At 45.2% G+C, this 20831-nt stretch overlaps 1 protein-coding gene across 1 annotated transcript in view; it reads right to left on the bottom strand.

Moving 5' to 3' along the window:
• Positions 1–20831, bottom strand: part of LOC126336092 (uncharacterized) — a 194321-nt gene that overhangs the window by 20824 nt on the left and 152666 nt on the right. The window contains exon 3 of the mRNA XM_049999573.1: positions 14826–15049. Coding sequence (XP_049855530.1) covers positions 14826–15049 — 224 coding nt within the window. The remainder of the gene's footprint in view (positions 1–14825; positions 15050–20831) is intronic.

Raw genomic sequence — 20831 nt, 5'->3', positions numbered from 1 at the left:
GTGGTTCTTACCCCCACAGCGATGGTTTCCAGAGAGAATGTGATGCGTGTACCAAATTTGGTTGGAATCGGTAGGGTGGTGTAGGAGGAGATGTGGAACATATGCACATACATACGAGTATATATGTACATCTATTATGGATTCCAAATGGAGTATGTTCCTGTTTTTTAATGTAATCCTGGGTGCCGCAAACTTCACTTTATTTTGAACTGGATGGAGTGGTCGTTGTCTGTGGCAAAGCCTTTTTATTATAGCATCTTTTGTGAATATGTGTAGTTCCTTGCGGTTGACTTTATTTAACAAGACAAGTCAAGATTATATTTCTGAGGTTTGGTTATCTAGGTATTAGCTGGGGTTCGGATTCAACGTGCGTGCCTGTGTCAACTAGATTGTGCAGTCAACCGAGTAACTGGATCACTGATGTAATAAATTGATTTATGCTGTCGATTTCTAGGAAAGTTGCAACTGTGGTACCTTCGCTACAAGATGTTGTGGCATGTGTTGTAATGTTGTTTTTATTTGTGTTAGAGCTCTAAAACCTATTTGTGTCGTTGTTCCTGTTTACAGCTGGTGCGAGGCCTCTTCACACATGTAAATAATTATTGAAACAGTTTCTGAACGGAGTTTTTCGGGATGACTTTCTAACCTCCTTCATCGGCTATTAGCCTGCTGTGTCGCTAATGTAAGTATGTTGTGGCTTTTAATTTAACTCTTGTAATTGGAATTCCGTAAGTTACTTGTTGCGGAATAATTGCACGCTGAGGCAGAGATCCTTTTAAGGGAAAGTGTTTCCATTTAGTATTTTATATCTTTTCGGCAACTGTAGTTTTGTATACTGAATTAATCAGCAACCAGTTGCATAAAAGGAATTTAATTTCTTAACCGGTTTCAAGCACTTAGTGAACATCCTCAGAAAGTTATAAGGGTCGCATTGCTTTTGGGTGTCAACATTAAAACGCATGCGGCTGTGTGGATCTTATTGTTGACAATCGCTAACAATGCGATGGCTATGAGTTTCTGAAGAATGGCACTAAGTCCTTGAAACCGGTTAAGAAATCAAATTTCCTTTATGCAACTGATTATTTCGATATGAAAAATTTCATGTTTTAACTGTCTGATCTATCTGTTCATGATTTTAAGCAATCCAGGAATCATTAAGAGTGTTTAATTCAATAATAAAGTGTGCTCAGGATACCAGGTAGCGCCTTATGTAAAACTTTCAGGGTGAAATAAATTGCGAAATTCTATTTTGTTGAGTATGGTCTTGGCAGCTTACCAATCCACGATCCCCTCGCCGTTACCATTTCACCTACTTCATTTGGAGCCCCTGTTAAATTCTTAGTCTCTTTGTACATATGCTACAAAGACAAGATCTTCAGGAGTACCACAGAGAGGAATAAATTGTACCTGAATAATTGGGTCGCTTACATACACCTCTGCCGTCCGCAGTGGCCGAGCGATTCTAGGCGCTTCAGCCTGGAACCAAGCGACTGCTACGGTCGCAGGTTCGAATCCTGCCTCGATCATGGGTGTGCGTGGTGTCCTTAGGTTAAGAAGTTCTAAGTTCTAGGGGACTGATGGCCTCAGATGTTAAGTCCCATAGTGCTCAGAGCCATTTGAACCATACATATACCTCTGGGTTACGAGCAAAGTGCGGCCTCACTCTACTACAAGTTCTACTGAGGTCGTGGCGCACTCTGACAGGATATTTGACCCACAAGAAACGTGCAAACTCCCCCAGGACTCCATATAGAAAGCAGACAAAGCGACGGAGAGAAGCACTTTCCGCCATCTGTTATCTTTTAATTAAAAGCAGTGGCTGTCGCAGCGCGCAGACAAATTTGCCGGCTTCAGTGGCGCCCTGTTGGCAGATGTGTGTCTCAGATACGCACGGCGATGCCGCTGTGGCAGTTGGCCCGTCTCATTCTGACGGCGGGGGAGGCTGTGGTGCGCCGGGACCGCGGGCAACAGTTGCGGGGGTCGCGTTCTGCAGGCCACCGACCCGAAAGAATCCGGCCCACGCGCCACTGCACACAACGACGCAGCGCTGCAGAGGGTCGGCTGTTCCCGCTGACTGGCTGTGTAGCGTCTGCACACGAGTCGGTCGAAAGGAAATGATGTTGCGGCGACGTACGGCCGCAGAATTCTGAGCCACTCTTTTTGTCCGGAGAGAGAAGAAGAGGTTGCAGCCACAATGAGTGAACGTACACTTGCGATGAGCACACAGGACACATAGATTCAGAATTTTCGGCATCAGGTACCTTTCGAAGAATACGCTGAGGTGACAAAAGTCGTGGGACAGCGATATGCACATATACAGATGGCGGTACAATCGTGTACACAAGGGAAAAAAAGGACAGTGTATTGGCGGATACGTGTAACGCTGGAAATGCATATCCTCCTATTTCCTTCTATTGTACTATAAATATTTTTCGTTATTTTGTTACCTGAAGATATGACATTTCTGTGTCTTTATATATAGTAATTGTTTTATATATATATATATATATATATATATATATATATATATATATATATATATATATATATATATATATATGTCGATGTATAATTGGTTTGTTTTGTAAGTACTATATGTATTTTTTTGCTGGGTCTTGCCTAGGGAAAACTATTCTATTGAACGATTGCATCGATAGGTCGTGTGGAGAACTAAAGTGTTTAGGATCTTTGGTATTGTTAATGGAGTCTGGCTGGAGTAGGGCGGTGGAGCAGGTTTGTTGAGTGACGCTCCCGTGAGTTGCCGCGCTTACGAGGTTTGGCAGCATGTAATTGCGCTCGGCTTGCTATGATAGTTTCTGACACGGTGCTGCGGACGGGAACATTAGCAGTCACACATCAAGAGCCCGTTTCGCCTGGTGACTGTGTCGAGAAGAAGGCGCGCCAACATCCAGCTTCTGCAACAGCGACGGCCGGCCATAAGTGATTGTCGCCACCTCCTCGATCGACGACTTCAAACCTTCAATCAACCAACAAGGAAGACTGAAAGCACGTAAAGTTTTAGAACTGTTTGGCAGACCTCAGCTTTTCAAACTATTCCATTTTCGTAACTATAATTACAGCAACGTAGCATGAACCTTTGTTGCTCATTGTCCCAATTGCAATACCAAGCAGGGTCCCTTCCTTTTCTGGAATGAACCCGAGTGTCGTTGAAATTCAAACGCCAGCATAAAAGTAATATCTTTCGATTTCACTGCTTTAATTTCAAAGATCAGTTAAGGTATTCATAGCTGGTTACAATATTTAAATTACACAAGCACAAATTAAGAGTGCGAATTTTGTTATCATATTTTAGCTTACCTGTGACTGCAGCTCAGCTTGGTACATACTAAATTTTAGTATTGTTAAATGTTCAGAATCATTTAATTCAAGTTCGAAGTTAAATGTCTTACTTCCTAATTCCATAGATTCAAGTAGCTTTTGAAATGATTGTTGAGGTGGGCCAAGACTAACCTTATTTTATTGAATTTCGTACTGCTTCAGAAAATAAGTTTTCTATTAATTTCAGTCACTAAATTAACTTTCAATTTTCCGGTTTTATTAACTCTTTTGCTAAATTAAGTCAGAGTGTAGCGAAATTTATTACTTCTGACAAAAATGCAGTTTTCACAGAACATGTGTCAATCTTCAGTCACCACACTTTTAGTGCTAATTACATGTACATTAATCTGTCATTTTCAGTTATTATAGTAGTTGTCCATAGGAATGGCGACCATAATTTTCCTCAAATCTCAAATATCTAATTAACGCCAGTTAATTGTTAACGTGAAGACCGCACATTTACTTTCTTTATTAACTTTACCCCTTTCCAAAATTAATTTTCACCTGTTTCATTTGCATTTTTCCTTTCATTTAGATGGAACCCTTTCCTCCCTATTTACCGACAGATTAACTTCGGCGACGACTGCTTTTCCCAAATCTCCATTAGGTACACGCGGTTTAATTTTTCACGGTCATTAAGGTCGATAAGAGAGGGGGTGGGGGTTTACAGTCGTCATTTGCTCCCAGGTGATTCATGTGAAAAGGTTTCCGGCACGATTATGGCTGCACGATGCGAATTAACAGACTGTGAACGCGGAATGGTAGTTGCAGCTAGATGCATGGGACATTCCATTTCGGAAATCGTCAGGGAATTTAACATTACGAAATCGACACTGTCAAGAATGTGCCGAGAATACCAAATTTCGGGCATTATCTCTCACCGCGGACAAAGCAGTAGTCGGTGGCCTTCACTTAACGACCGAGAGCAGCGACGTTTGCTTGGAGTTGTTAGTAGTAACACAAAACCAACGCTGTGTGAAATAACCGCAAAAATCAATGTGGGATGTACAACGAATGTTCCGTTAGGACATTGCGACAGAATTTGGCCTTAGGGTTCTAATCTGTCACACACCACTCGAGGCCATGGACCCAAGTCCTCAACATGGCACTGTGAAAGTTGCTGGTGGCACCATAATGGTGTGGCCTGTGTTATATTGCGCAATATGGCTGCTGTGTAAAGCCATGGCCTGGGATAATTCTTGCTTTGTCAATTTTATACATGACAAGAGCCGCTCGGCTTCATATAATGTAATGTACCGTCATGTGATGCAACAAGGCCAGCTCCTTCTGAAGAAGATATTTTTGCAAATATCGAAACCTAAGATCAAATAAACCTTTGTTTGCAACTGATTGGCTGATTTTTCAACCTATTCAGTAATAATTGACACTAATAACTATAATAATAATAATGCTAATGATAATAATACTAATAGTGAATGGCATAAGGAATTGTATAAATTATTTTAGTACATTTGAGTCTACAATTACAGTTACTACGAGTGAAAAGTATATATATATATATATATATATATATATATATATATATATATATATATATATATATATGAGGAGACTGAAATGACAGTGACAGTAAAAGATAGGAAACAATAGAATATTAACAAAGAACTCTTGTGATAAGAGTGGGGCAGGGAGTAGAGGGAATTTGCGAGACTACGCTGCCGATCTGAGTAGGAGAAAGAAGGCTATTGTGATAGAAGCTGGGCCATCAGCTGTCCTTTATAGCTTGGAAGGGATTTGGTATCTCTGATGTTTTGTGGAAGATTGTTCCAGAGTCGAGCTCTTGATATGGATAATGATTTAGAGAATATGGTAGTGTTATGTGCTGGTACAGAGAGGATGTTACTGTGTTGAGAGTGAGTGTTGCTGCAATGGTGTTCAGATAGTAGTAAAAGTTGACGATAAATAAGAGGGAATGAAACGATTGAGAAGCTGAGGGAGTAAGCACAGTATGATAGTCTCTACACTTACTGGTACGTAGCCATGACAATTATTTGTAGGCAGCAGTGATAGGGTCTAAAAAGCCAATATTACAAATGTATCGTGCACGAGCATTCATCGCCAGCTCCAACATGTGTGAGCTTTGTATGAAAGTCCTTGGAGAATAACATCACCGTAGTGGAGTATAGGAAGTATAAGTGACCCCCAATGTTCTTTTTAAGCTCAAAAGGAAACAACTTTTTATATCTCTGTAGTGAGAGAAGTGACGCTGACATCTTGTTAAAGACTACAACTGTGTGTTCCTCCAGTCTAGATGATCGTCATGATCGTCCAGAATTATCAAAAATGTATTTGGAGAAGAAGGAAAGGTTATTTCTGTGACGTTTAGGATTGATGGTGGAAAATATTATCTGTATTGAGGGGTAATGAGTCTTTTATGAGCGACTAAGACTGCCTATGTTTTAGATGGATTAAGTTTCAAATCTAATTTCAGCGCCCAGTCTGACAAGGCAGGTAAGTCAGGATTTACTTGCGGGATGGCTGTGCAAAAATTTATAGGGTTTGCTCTTTGATATAGATGGAGATCAACGTATATATGATATTTGCAGTGACAGAGAACAGTTGAGACGCATTTAAAATATACTAAGAATAGTAGTGGACTAAATACTGATCCTTGAGGGACTCCTGATACGACATTCCTCTAATGTGCATTATTGTCCCAATCATTATACATTGCTAGCATGATGTAAGGTATGAGTGGATACATTCTACAGCACTTCAAGAAAATTTTAGGATTTTGAGTTTAGCAAGTAAATTGTCGAAGTCCACAGTGTGAAACGTTTTACTGAAATCTAAAAAGCATGTAATAGTCGTCTGCTGTTTGTCCATGGCTTGTTTTAAATCGTCAGTTACTGTTATAAAAACAATTGTCAGTCTGTGATTTTATTGGAAATCAGATTGGTACTCATCTAAAAGGTTATGGGATGTTAAATTATTAGTGAGCTGTTCGTAATTGGTTGGGAGAACATTCTGGACAATTCGAGCGAATGGTCTTCAGTTCTGAGACTGGTTTGATGCAGCTCTCCATGCTACTCTATCCTGTGCAAGGTTCTTCATCTCCCAGTACCTACTGCAGCCTACATCCTTTTGAATCTGCTTAGTGTATTCATCTCTTGGTCTCCCTCTACGATTTTTACCCTCCACTCTGCCTTCCAGTTCTAAATTGGTGATCCCTTGGTGCCTCAGAACATGTCCTACCAACCGATCCCTTCTTCTAGTCAAGTTGTGCCACAAACTCCTGATCTCTTCAATTCTATTCAGTACCTCCTCATTAGTTACGTGATCTACCCATCTAATCTTCAGCATTCTTCTGTAGCACCACATTTCGAAAGCTTCTATTCTCTTCTTGTCCAAAGCATGTTTCACTTCAATACATGGCTACACTCCATACAAATACTTTCAGAAAAGACTTCCTGATACTTAAATATATACTCGATGTTAATAAATTTCTCTTCTTCAGAAACGCTTTCCTTGCCATTGCCAGTCTACAATTTATATCCTCTCTACGTCGACCATCATCAGTTATTTTGCTCCCAAATAGCAAAGCTCCTTTACTACTTTAAGTGTCACATTTCCTAATCTAATTCCCTCAGCATCACCCGACTTAATTATACTACATTCCATCATCCTCGTTTTGCTTTTGTTGATGTTCATCTTATATACTCCTCTTAAGACACTGTCCATTCCATTCAACTGCTCTTACAAGTCCTTTGCTGTCTCTGGCAGAAACAATGTCATCGGCGAACCTCGAAGTTTTTATTTCTTCTCCAGGGATTTTAATACCTACTCCGAGTTTTTCTTTTGTTTCCTTTACTGCTTGCTCAATATACAGATTGAATAACAGCAAGGAGAGGCTACAACCCTGTCTTACTCCCTTCCCAACCACTGCTTCCCTTTCATGTCCCTCGACTCTTATAACTGCCATCTGGTTTCTGTACAAATTGTAAATAGCCTTTCACTCCCTGTATTTTTACCCCTGCCACCTTTAGAATTTGAAAGAGAGTATTCCAGTCAACATTGTCAAAAGCTTTCTCTAAGTCTACAAAGGCTAGAAACGAAGGTTTTGCCTTTCGGTAATCTTTCTTCTAAGATAAGTCGTAAGGTCAGTATTGCCTCGCGTGTTCCAGTATTTCTACGGAATCCAAACTGATCTTCCCCAAGGTCGGCTTCTACCAGTTTTTCCATTCGTCTGTAAAGAATTCGCGTTAGTATTTTGCAGCTGTGGCTTATTAAACTGATAGCTCGGTAATATTCACATCTGTCAACACCTATTTTCTTTGGGATAGGAATTATTATATTCTTCTTGAAGTCTGAGGGTATTTCGCCTGTCTCGTACATCTTGCCCACCAGATGGTAGAGTTTTGTCAGGACTGGCTCTCCCAAGGCCGTCAGTAGTTCTAATGGAATGTTGTCTACTCCCGGAGCCTTGTTTCGAATCAGGTCTTTCAGTGCTACATCTATATCCGTCCATAATTGGGAAAGAGCTACTGGTGAATGATTTTGTGTACTAAGTTATCTGCCTATTATTTCCCATAAATGTCAATGAGATTCATGTTGGGCAGTCTGGGTGCCATACTACATCTACATACTACATCCGTCCATAACTTGGAAATCACTGCCAGTGCAGGATTATGTGCACTAACTGATCTCTCGATAATGTCCCATAAATGTCGATGGGATTAGTGCCGAGCGATTGTTCGGTAGCTTAATCATACAGTAAAGCTGCATGTCCTCGGGAAAATTTACGGCCGTAGTTTCCCCTTGCTTTCAGCCGTTCGCAGTACCAGCACAGCAAGGCCATTTTGGTTATTGTTACAAGGCCAGATCAGTCAATCATCCAGACTGTTTCCCTTGCAACTACTGAAAAGGCTGCTGCCCCTCTTCAGGAACCACACGTTTGTCTGGCCTCTCAACAGATACCCCTCTGTTGTCGTTGTACCTACGGCACGGCTATCTGTATCGCTGAAGCACGCAAGCCTCCCCACCAACGGAAAGGTCCATGGTTTAAGGGGGGGATGTACGCAGGGTAAAAGGAGGTCCGACACGATATTAGGAAGTATCGCATGACTTTTGTCACCAAGGTGTCTGCTGTGCAGATCCTCGGTCATTTCGTTTTAAATAATGTTTAGTCTGTTAGGTTTGTAATACGTGCGTTACTGACGATTACTGCATTGTTAAAAATGCGTTTACTACTTAACAAATGTGGTTTGGTTTACAAATATGTTCACACATGTCAACGTATGTTATCCACGTCTCTTAACTTACCTGCGTGATACCATGTGCAGATCAGTAGATGTACGAGTGTCTGTGTACCGTACATGTGGTGTACAAAAACATGAGAACACCAAACACACAACACATTTCTATGCCTACCACGGTATAAGAAAACCGTTGGGACTGAAATCAGCTGCTAGGTATCTCGAAATGGGTCTCCGTGAACACAAAACCAGTCCTGGACGTTGCGAGCTGCGTGAAGAGCCCTGTCGTCTTGGAAAACAGCGTTATCACTCGGGAACAAGAACTGTATCATGGGGTGGACATGTCGAGCCAGAATGGTCACATAATCCTTGGCAGTGATGTGACCTTTCTGAGTGTCCGTGTGAGTCCGGAAACGCGCTGCTGCTAGGGCCGCAGGTTCGAAAGTCTAGGGGACTGATGACCTGTGATGTTAAGTCCCATAGTGCTCAGAGCCATTTGAACCAAAGGACTTTCTTCCACTTCTCCATAGTCCAATTCATATGGTTTCGGGAACACTTTTTCCGGTTACAGACATTTGCGTCACTGATGGATGGTTTTGGAATTTCAGCTGTCGCAATTCTTGCTTACGGAGCGCCCTTCCTGTTTTGTGCAGATAGGAACCACGAATGCGACATTCAGATGTGTAGCGACTTCTAGCTTTCGGCCTCTTATTATTTGCCACAGTCATCTCAGTGACCTTCCGTCACGATCACTGTTTGATAAGGCTTATCTTAAAACACTAGCTACCTTGTTTACGGAGTTATCCACCATAGGAGCACCAATAAGTTGCCTATGTTCGAATTCACTCATCTCCGACGTAATGCACTCGCAACTACACAGAGCACTGTCCTGAGTATTTGAAACGTATTGAGGAATTGCAGACACGACAGTGGAACCATCAATATGTTTTGTCGTTCCATATGGTTCTTCCGTGTTCCGAACCCATTTTTTCATGTTAAACTTTTCTTACTCATTTATTTTTAATACTGTTCTCGTACAGCTACCTAATATACATGCTGATTTATGTCTTTGCAGAACAGTTTTTTATTAAGGAAAAAAGTTATTTACATGGTGCCACTGAATTAGAAACTCACATTATAATCCATATATTACTTTCGAATTGCATCAGTTACCTGTAAATGCAGTTTTTTCACTAAATATCAAAGTTCACTCACAAGCAGTTGGCAGCATTGCTTTGGATGTCACAGCTTCAAATTACTGAAAAAAATAATCTGGACGTGTTCCTTAAGCAATCAGAAGCCTCGTGCCAATTTTTAATAAAATGTTCGAATTTTGACGCTTCTCTAAGCCCTTTGGTGACAATTCTGTTGGGACCGACAATCTTCAAACAGTTCTTATATGATGCTTCCTCATAGAACTGTTAACTAAGCAGGGAACTTTATCCATATTTACAATGGAGTGCTATTTGCGTAAGGAAAGTGTTCTGGTACATCTATGAAACAAGTATTTTTGTTGTTTGTTGGCTGTAGTGTAAGCAACCAGGACACATTCTACTGATTGTCAGTTCTGTGTCGTTCACTGTATCAACAAAAGAGTCCCAAAGAAAGAAAAGAAAGCTCAAGTGTTGTAACCCATATATACACTCCTGGAAATGGAGAAAAGAACACATTGACACCGGTGTGTCAGACCCACCATACTTGCTCCAGACACTGCGAGAGGGCTGTACAAGCAATGATCACACGCACGGCACAGCGGACACACCACGAACCGCGGTGTTGGCCGTCGAATGGCGCTAGCTGCGCAGCGTTTGTGCACCGCCGCCGTCAGTGTCAGCCAGTTTGCCGTGGCATACGGAGCTCCATCGCAGTCTTTAACACTGGTAGCATGCCGCGACAGCGTGGACGTGAACCGTAAGTGCAGTTGACGGACTTTGAGCCAGGGCGTATAGTGGGCATGCGGGAGGCCGGGTGGACATACCGCCGAATTGCTCAACACGTGGGGCGTGAGGTCTCCACAGTACATCGATGTTGTCGCCAGTGGTCGGCGGAAGGTGCACGTGCCCGTCGACCTGGGACCGGACCGCAGCGACGCACGGATGCACGCCAAGTCCGTAGGATCCTACGCAGTGCCGTAGGGGACCGCACCGCCACTTACCAGCAAATTAGGGACACTGTTGCTCCTGGGGTATCGGCGAGGACCATTCGCAACCCTCTCCATGAAGCTGGGCTACGGTCCCGCACACCGGTAGGCCGTCTTCCGCTCACGCCCCAACATCGTGCAGCCCGCCTCCAGTGGTGTCGCGACAGGCGTGAATGGAGGGACGAATGGAGACGTGTCGTCTTCAGCGATGAGAGTCGCTTCTGCCTTGGTGCCAATGATGGTCGTATGCGTGTTTGGCGTCGTGCAGGTGAGCGCCACAATCAGGACTGCATACGACCGAGGCACACAGGGCCAACACCCGGCATCATCGTGTGGGGAGCGATCTCCTACACTGGCCGTACACCTCTGGTGATCGTCGAGGGGACACTGAATAGTGCACGGTACATCCAAACCGTCATCGAACCCATCGTTCTACCATTCCTAGACCGGCAAGGGAACTTGCTGTTCCAACAGGACAATACACGTCCGCATTTATCCCGTGCCACCCAACGTGCTCTAGAAGGTGTAAGTCAACTACCCTGGCCAGCAAGATCTCCGGATGTGTCCCCCATTGAGCATGTTTATGACTGGATGAAGCGTCGTCTCACGCGGTCTGCACGTCCATCACGAACGCTGGTCCAACTGAGGCGCCAGGTGGAAATGGCATGGCATGTCGTTCCACAGGACTACATCCAGCATCTCTACGATCGTCTCCATGGGAGAATAGCAGCCTGCATTGCTGCGAAAGGTGGATATACACTGTACTAGTGCCGACATTGTGCATGCTCTGTTGCCTGTGTCTATGTGCCTGTGGTTCTGTCAGTGTGATCATGTGATGTATCTGACCCCAGGAATGTGTCAATAAAGTTTCCCCTTCCTGGGACAATGAATTCACGGTGTTCGTATTTCAATTTCCAGGAGTGTATATACTTTAATTCTCCCTGTCCCTCATGATAGGAAATTTCACAGTAAAGAAGGTTCGTGTGAGCTCTGATGTATAATTCACTAAGACTGACAAGCCATTTAGTATAGAAAGTGCAGAATTCTCTGCAAGTACATCAGCTCGATTTGCGACACATGAGGTCATTGATCTAACCAGTGATCTTAAACTTCCTAAAACACAACGCAGAATTTTTGAGATCACATTTAAAAGAGTGTGACTATCTACAAGACTCTGAGCTCATATTTCCGAGTAGAAATAAAGAATTGGAGCAGTTTTTAGGACTGGCGTCACATGCTACAAGGACATAATGGTGGACAGAATAAAATGCACAGTTCTTACGGATAGCTACAGTTCGATGACGTTCCATAAATATGTCTAACAATAATGTTTTTACACGATGGTGACAGATCTCCTTATTTCGTGTGTCCTATGTTGTATCACTCAAGAAACAGATAAAAATATGAAGTATTTCTGGATGAGATAGGACTATGATAGACACTAGCTTTACTTTTCTGGGAATTAAAGTTACTGCCATCTTAATAGGATGCATTCCGGCTACATGAAGTGCTATTGTTTCCTTGTCCAACTCGGGTAGTCATGCGGGGGAAAAAAGCTATTCATAGAAAGGTTAGATGAAGGACCAATAGGTTACTCCTGGAATGAAAAATGGTGAGCATTAACCACTGACACAGCCAAGAAAAGTCTTACTGCGAACACTACATATAAAATAGGGTTCATGAAGAATAATGTAGAACTTTTAAATCGAAATAGCGCTGCATCAACTCATTTTTATCAAAAGTTCTCAGACTAAGATGCAAAAAATGTACATGATTACTTTTACAAGCTCTCATTAACTACAGATGTCAAAAGTTAGGATATCTGTTGTGCTCTGTAACTTATTTTGTATCCAGTATTTTCAAAAAACGACGGATAAAAGTGGTACAAAGTTACCCCGATTGACTGTATCGCAGAACGTCCAGCTTCTCGAAGTCCTATTACACCATCTCTGTCAAACTCAGTGAGGTGTTGATAATAGCGTCCATGTCACCTTAAAGAGAGTCTTGACCGACGTCAGCTCGCCACGTCAAACCTCGGAGGTAGCTAACGTTCGCGACCGTTACGGCGAGCATTTAAAGCAGACCTGATTTGTATCCTCATAGTGGTGCTACTAGCGCCATTCTTTCCGACTGGCGCAAAATTTGAGTAGATATCATCTCTGAGACTCATAAACACGCCTACCGCCTTTCGTTTATGTCGCACAATTCCTTCGTGGTGTTGTGATTTTCTTTCCGTCAGTGTGTATTTTGAGTAGTCTGACACATAAACAGAACTGGAACAAGAATTAGCCAAAGTTAAAATCTATGCTGCTGCTTCTACCATTGAAACGAATAAGATATTTTGGGGAACTATTGAGTTTCAGAATTATGTGGCGATGTGTTGTTGCCGCTGGTGTCCCCATCTGGTCGCGGAAAGCATTAAAAAACAAAATACATTCGTACACTTTTATAAATGAAAGAGTAATAAAGCTACGTCAGAAACTGATAGAGGGTATGTCTTAATATTGCCTTTGTAAGCACCGGAAGACGGAAGAACTCAAAATACTATGGAATTTTGTGACCTGTGACAGAACGCTATTAGGGAAATAAATGAAATTGTTTTATACTTCTAATGGGAGACTTAAACGTACGAGTAGATAAAAGACCTATTAAACATATAGTACGTGCAGAGGGTGAAAATACACTAAATAAAGGTGGAAAGAAGTTAATAGGATTTGCCACACGTAGTGGATGAAGAATAACAAAGACCACTTTTAAAAGTCGTGAAATCCATAAATTTACAGCGGCAGCTCGAGGTACAGCTTCAGTAATAGACTATATTATTTACATTCTTGTAGATAAAAGGTAAAGGGTAAAAATAAAAGACGCAAGCGTCTACATAAGCTTGAATATATCATCAGATCACTTTCTAGTAAGAAGTCATATAGTTATTTATTTTTAACAAACATGGAATAAAGTCACATATATACACAGTCGAATGTAAGAACTTATTAGAAACAGCTCGTCCAAGAATATAGTCTTAGACTATTATATCAGAGGTAACTAAATGAGAAACGTCAAATGAAACCAGTAAATAAGAACATAAATAGAGAATAGAATGTGTTATCGAATGTTCAAAACACACGCAATTCAAAAAAGTCGCTGTATGCTGGTACTGATGGCTCCAGTTATCTGATTCTCTATACATGGACTGCATAGGAGCCTGAAGATGGTGTTGATGAGGTGCTGAAACTCCACGTGTAAATAAAATAATATTTATCGAAAACATACGTCTGCTTTCGTTGGTAAATACCTGATCGGCCTCTGTCCCGTGTACATGATGGATCAAGACACCGCCGACCGGAGTGGCCGTGCGGTTCTAGGCGCTACAAGATGGAGCCGAACGACCGCAACTGTCGCAGGTTCGAATCCTGCCTTGAGCATGGATGTGTGTGATGTCCTTAGGTTAGGTTTAATTAGTTGTAAGTTCTAGGCGACTGATGACCTCAGAAGTTAAGTCGCAAAGTGCTCAGAGCCATTTGAACCATTTCATCAAGAGAAAGTTGCAGTCGTTTCTGGACGGTTTATCAGATGAGAACACAGCTTGCTAAAAGCAGGGTTTAGGGCTTTAGTTCTGGTAATGCACTCAAATATTTTCCGCTGGGAAGCTACAAAAATGGTTCAAATGGCTCTGAGCACTTTCGGACTTAACTACTGTGGTCATCAGTCCCCTAGAACTTAGAACTACTTAAACCTAACTAACCTAAGAACATCACACACATCCATGCCCGAGGCACGACTCGAACTTGCGACCGTAGCGGCCGCGCGGTTCCAGACTGTAGCGCCTAGAACCACTAGGCCACCCCGGCCGGCCGACCGGGAAGCTACAGAGTGGTCTGCTACAAGATGGAATACTCATGCTGAGAAGATAAACAGACTGTTGCAGGTGTTCCTTTCCGTTGCAGTAACAATGCGAGGGATCTGTTCTAGTTCGCGTGGTAACAGCAATGACAGTAGCCAGACTGTATTGCAGTCGCTACGTCGGGGACAAGAGCTGCGACTACGAGCAGAGACGGTGCATATGATTAGTGTCAGTTTCCAGCAAGGAACACAGGACGGGGCTTCCTTTTTCTGCGTGTCAGGCCGCTGACGGAAGCTCGGCTTCCCGCTGACGGCAGGGCCGGTATCTCTGGGTGACAGCGTCGGCAGCCGCAGTGGCGGACCAGAGGCGCCACAGGCGTCTGGCCGGCCGCCGCGGGCCTCCAGCTTTTTGCACAGCTTTCTGCTGTCCGCAAAAGCCGACACCGCGGCTGTCTGGGCGATAGGCGGCGCTTTGTCCTCTGTCTCAGCCACCGGCCGCTCGCTGCCGCCGCCCCTGAAGGAGGCGCGCGCTTCACTCCGTACTTGCTTCCCACCGCAGTGTACAGTTAGGCCCAGCTTCAGACGGAGGAACAGGGTGTTGTGGGTACAAGTGGCAACATATCTCTGATGTCAATCCCTATTCAAGATGTTTTTATCATGACTTGTCTTTCTGCTTGTTCGGTACAGATTGTAGAATTGATTTTAAACTAAATCCTCGATGAGCTAGATATCTGGAATTTTAAACATAGCTCGGAATTTGATGACAGTGGAATATTAACTCGCTTTCCTGACAGTCTGTTTGTTAGGGGTGGGGGTGAAAGAGGTTGGTGACAACTGGCATCTAGGCTGGCCTGCACAACTGGCATGTTCTGCTGGTAGTATAGGAATCCATTTCAGGGGGTACACATGTGGATGGGGACAGCCATGCAGAGATAGGAAGAAGACGCGATTGATAGCGAGGTTGGGACAGAGATGGAGAGGAGGAGGAGGCGATTGAGAGTTACAGGTGAAAGGTGGTGATTGAGAGTTAAAGTTGGAGAAGATCAACAGACAGAGAGAGGGGACGAGGAATAAACAGAGAGAGGGGGTTTTTCGGTAGGGGTGGTGGTTTATAACGTCTGACATCTGGCATTTGGCATGCAGGCAGGATAAGACCCTATTAAAGGGGGTACACATGTAATTGGGCATGTCTAAGTAGAGACAGTGAGAGCAGGGCAGGTAAAATGGACAAAGACGTGCACACGTGATAGACACATGTAACTTTTTAGGCATCTGGAGCAGGTACTAAACGTCCGATTGGCGGAAACGCACCGGTAAGGAGTAAAGTGCAGAGATTTCGAAGTAGTTTAATGGTAGGATCCTTGCGATTGGTAGAAAGAGTTTCCACAAAATAAGAGGAATGCTCCTATTGGTCGAAAAAAGCTGTGACATGGAGAACGAAAGAACCCTGGTGGGGAGAGAGTTCGGCTACGAGAAAGACAAGACAGAAATTTTGAAGGGACTCTTCCCTGAACTCGTGTCAAGTGCAGAACGGAGTGCTTAACACTCTGTATGACGCAGAGGAGAAATTTGTGTGAACACTGCTTTCACAGCGGCTGACCTGCAGCTATAAATTAGCTGTAGGGTCGTTGAACTCCAATTGTGGAGAAACGAACCAGCTAGTTAAATAATTGTTCTTGCGAAAACTGAGAGGGATTATAATATGCGTGGTGCTCCAGCCATGCGCGTGTATATCACCATAGTCTGAGACTATGGACGAGTTCATGTTTTCTCGCATCTCGAGAAACATAGGGAGAGTTTCTGCTGGAAAATTTAGCAAAGGCTTAATTAATTTTATTGGAATTTCAGTGGGTGAGAGCAGCAACGCAGACGACAAGTCATCGCAGTTAAGGTAAATACTGCGTGCAGAGGTGTAAACTTGTTGGTTCACCAGCTTGCATCCACTGTAAACTCTAGCAACCTTGGGTAATATTTTGCTAGACTTCACACAAAACAAACCATCCTCTGTAGACTTGATGGTCATCCTAAAAATAGTGCCGAACTTTGAACCAGAAACGGAGGTGTGTGTGTGTGTTTGAGGTTTACGGGCGCTAAACAGCGTGGTCATCAGCGCCCAAACGCATAGAAACAGGAACACAAGCGGTGAAGGGACGAAGGCGGACGCCGAACAAGGAGAACGGCTAAAAGACACAGGCCTGACGCAGTTCCAAATGCGCAGATACAGAGGCAAAGCAAGAGGAGAAAAAACACACTAAAGAAGGAAAGGAAACACAAGGAAAAGAGAACAGATACCGAAGGGAAACAAGGAGGTAATCGTGACTGGCGGACCTCTTACCTAAAACCTGGGTGAGCCAGTCACCCAGCAGCACATTAAAACCTTCTCCCTAAAATCCGAGGCAACAGGTTGGACAGGACACAAAACCGTAAGACCTTAACCACAGTCGCTGCGTCGTCTTGCAAAATAGAGGGCAAATCCGGTGGCAAGGAAACCACCGCCCTCTGGTCAGAGAATAAAAGACAGTCAAGTAAAATGTGGCGGACAGTAATCTGGACGCCACAAGCACTGCAGATTGGGGGGTCCTCCCGCCGGAGTAAAAAACCATGCGTGAAGGGACTGTGTCCAATGCGGAGGCGAGTGAGGAGAACCTCATCCCGCCTGTATGACTGGTAGGACGTACGCCATGGTCGCGTAGTGGCCTGTACCAGACGCAGCTTATTGTCAGAAACTGCCAACCACTCCTCTTCCCATTGATGCATAACACGAAAACGCAAAAGGGAGGTTACAGCATGGAGGGGGACGGCACATTCAACAACGTGAGGGAGGGAACATGCATCTTTGGCAGCCACATCCGCCAGTTCGTTTCCCCTAATATCCACGTGCCCCGGCACCCAGCAGAAAGAAACCTCCTTCCCCTGCCGTTGCAGGTGGAGTAGGGCATCATGGATGTTCTGGACGACCGTATCCGCTGGGTACAAGTGTTGCATGGTCTGAAGGGCACTCAGGGAGTCAGAAAAGATGAGGAACTTAAGACTGGTAACACATCTCATCTGCTCCAATGCCCGCAAGATTGCAAACAATTCGGCATCGAGGATGGTAAACGCCGCAGGAAGCCGTAACTTGACGACTCGATCAGGGAAAACAACAGCACAACCAACAGAGTCCCCCTGTTTAGAGCCATCTGTGAATACAGGTACATGGTCCGGATGCTGGTTTAAAATATCGTAAAATAAGGAGGTAAAAACAAACGCCGGAGTGCAGTTTCTCCGGTACTCCGACAAGTCTAGAAGGATGCTGGGCCTCTGGAGCAACCAGGGAGGCAGGCGAGTAAAACCTTGTCGTTGGGGGGCCACACGCTCCACACCAAGGGACTCAAGCAAATGCTTGGCACGAATCCCAAATGGTTTTGTTGCCCTGGGACGACTGGAAAAGAGACGTTCCATAGGCGGTCGGGCAACGGTAGGGTACGCAGGGGAGGTAGGACAGGCAAGGAAATGACACACCCGTCGCACCATGAGGAGTTTCCGCCGGATGGCGAGCGGCGGTTCCCCTGCCTCAGCACACAGGCTGGGGATGGGACTGGTACGGAAGGCACCAGTGGCCAGCCTGATACCCTCATGGTGTACTGCGTCAAGGATCTTCAGATACGAAGGCCTTGCTGACCCATACACGGTGCAAGCATAGTCAAGACGCGATCGGACGAAAGCCCTATAAAACTGCAGCAGACGCGCCCGATCTGCTCCCCAGGACCGATGGCTCAGACACTTCAAAATATTCAGTGCCTTCAGGGCCCGCACCTTGAGGTCTTTAAGGTGAGGCAACCACGACAACTTGGAATCAAATGTGAGGCCCAGGAACCTCACAGTGTCTCTAAAAGGAAGAACGGCGTCCATCAGACGCAATTCAGGGGAGGTAAAAAGACGCCGAGAACGATTAAAATGAACACACACAGATTTGTCTGCAGAAAAGGTAAAACCCGTCTTTGCAGTCCATGCCTCTAAGCGCTTTATCGTAAGCTGTAACTGCCGACTAGCACTGACAAGACTGGAGGAAGAACAGAAAACAGCAAAATCGTTCACAAACAAGGAGCATTGGGCAGGAGTCCGGATAGTGGACGTGATACTGTTAATATTAACGGCAAAGAGGGTGACACTTAAAACGCTGCCCTGAGGAACACCATTCTCCTGCACGTACAAATCCGATAGCACATTACCAACCCGATACCGAAAGAGGCGGTGAGAAAGAAAGGACCGAATGAAGATGGGGACACGGCCACGAAAGCCCCACTCATGGAGTGGATTGAGGATAAGGCGGCGCCAAGTAGTGTCATACGCCTTATTAATGTCAAAGAAGACCCCTAGACAATGCTGGTTACGTAGAAAGGCCTGCTGGATGGCGGCCTCAAGCAGGGTCAAGTTGTCTATAGTGGAACGACATCTCCGAAAGCCACACTGAGAGGGGCTAAGGAGCTGCCTGGTCTCGAGCAGCCAAACCAGGCGGCGGTTGACCATGCGTTCCAACGTCTTCCCAACACAGCTCGTCAAGGCAATACTCCGATAACTACTGGGATGCGTTCGGTCCTTCCCTGGTTTGAGGAGGGGAATCAAAATTGCCGCCCTCCACGAGGCAGGGTACGTGCCAGATAACCATATCATATTGAAACAGTTCAGGAGAACTTCCTTGGATGGTAGCAACAGGTGCCGCAGCATACTGTACCGGATTTGATCATGACCAGGCGCAGTATCATGAGCCACAGACAGCGCAGAATCCAGTTCCCACATTGTGAAGGGGCAGTTATAGGGTTCAGAATTTAGAGACCGGAAGTCCAAGTCACCCCTTTCGAGGGCAGTGCGGTAGCGGCAGAAATCTGGATCACAGTTAATAGTGGCGGTAGATTCCGCAAAATGCATGGCCAGTGTCTGGGCAATGTCTCTCGGCGCCGTGAGGAGACATCCCTGATGCAGCAATGCCGTGACAGGTAGCTGGCTGAGTTTCCCGGAAATCCTCCTGATGGCTTCCCATACTTTCGTAGAACTAGTGGAGCGAGAGATGGAATTCAAGAACGATTGCCATGACCGTCGTTTGCTCTCTTTAATCACTCGCCGCGCTCTGGCCCTTGCCACCCGAAAGGCCGCAAGATTGTCAGCTGAGGGACGGCACTTGAAGCGGCGCAGTGCTGCACGGCAGGCGCGGATGGCTGAGTGGCACTCAGTGGTCCACCAAGGGACAGGACGCCTCTTGGGATGACCGGATGACCGTGGGATTGACAATGCAGCAGCATGTGAGATCACGGCTGCAACATGGTCTACCCATTCGTGGACGCTGGCACGGTGTTCCAAAACAGTCAGTTGGCTGAAAAGTGTCCAGTCAGCTTTGCAAAGGTGCCACCGGGGCGGCACTGGTAATGCCACAGCCTCATCCAGGAGGCGAATCCAGAGGGGGAAGTGGTCACTAGAATCGAGGTCAGCTGCAGCCTCCCACAGAGCAGAATCCGCGAGTGCTGGAGAGCAAAAGGAAAGGTCAATAGCCGATGACGATCCGGAAGCAGTACAGAAATGAGTGGGAGCACCAGAGTTGAGGAGGCACAGTTCTTCAGACATCATGACGCTTTCCAGAATGCGACCCCTGGGGCAAGTAGTCCGAGAGCCCCATAAGACATTATGAGCGTTGAAGTCCCCCAGAAGAAGAAATGGGCGGGGGAGTTGGCTAATAAGGTCCGTGAGAGCCTCAGAGTCTATCGCATCCGGAGGTGGTAAATAAACAGAACAGACTGTGAGCCTCCGACCCACAAGAATGTCAACTGCAACTGCTTGCAAGTCGGTGACGAGAGGGAGCTCAGATGATGGGTGCATGTCACGGACAAAAACCGCAACACCACCCTTTGCCCTTTGCCCCGTCAGATCATCTTTTCGATATACGGTATAGCCGCGTAAAGAAGGAGAATCAGTGGCCCGAAAATGTGTCTCTTGGAGACATAAGCACAAGGGGCACTCTCGTATAAGGAGTTGTAATTCGGCCACATGCGTCCTGAACCCATTCAGGTTCCACTGTAATATGGGAGCCAGTGATCAGGGTGGCTGAACTTTCACCCTGCCTCTGTGCTTTGGAGGAGAGACCGTACTGGCCGGAGATTTATTCCTGGGGCGAGAAGATCGCCCCCGGTCGACATCAATGTCCATAAGCTCCGATGACGACCCACGGGAGATGTCAGACAGTACGATGGCCTCGTCATCGGACCGACGCTGACTAGTCTCCTCAGGTGGCAGAACCTTCATCTTCTGAGGCTTTGTCTTGGGGG

The sequence above is a fragment of the Schistocerca gregaria genome, chromosome 2, assembly GCF_023897955.1.
Source record: "Schistocerca gregaria isolate iqSchGreg1 chromosome 2, iqSchGreg1.2, whole genome shotgun sequence".
NCBI classification, from domain to species: domain Eukaryota; kingdom Metazoa; phylum Arthropoda; class Insecta; order Orthoptera; family Acrididae; genus Schistocerca; species Schistocerca gregaria.
The sequence above is the reverse complement of the archived record's forward strand: the minus strand, read 5'-3'. Positions and strand labels throughout refer to the sequence as shown.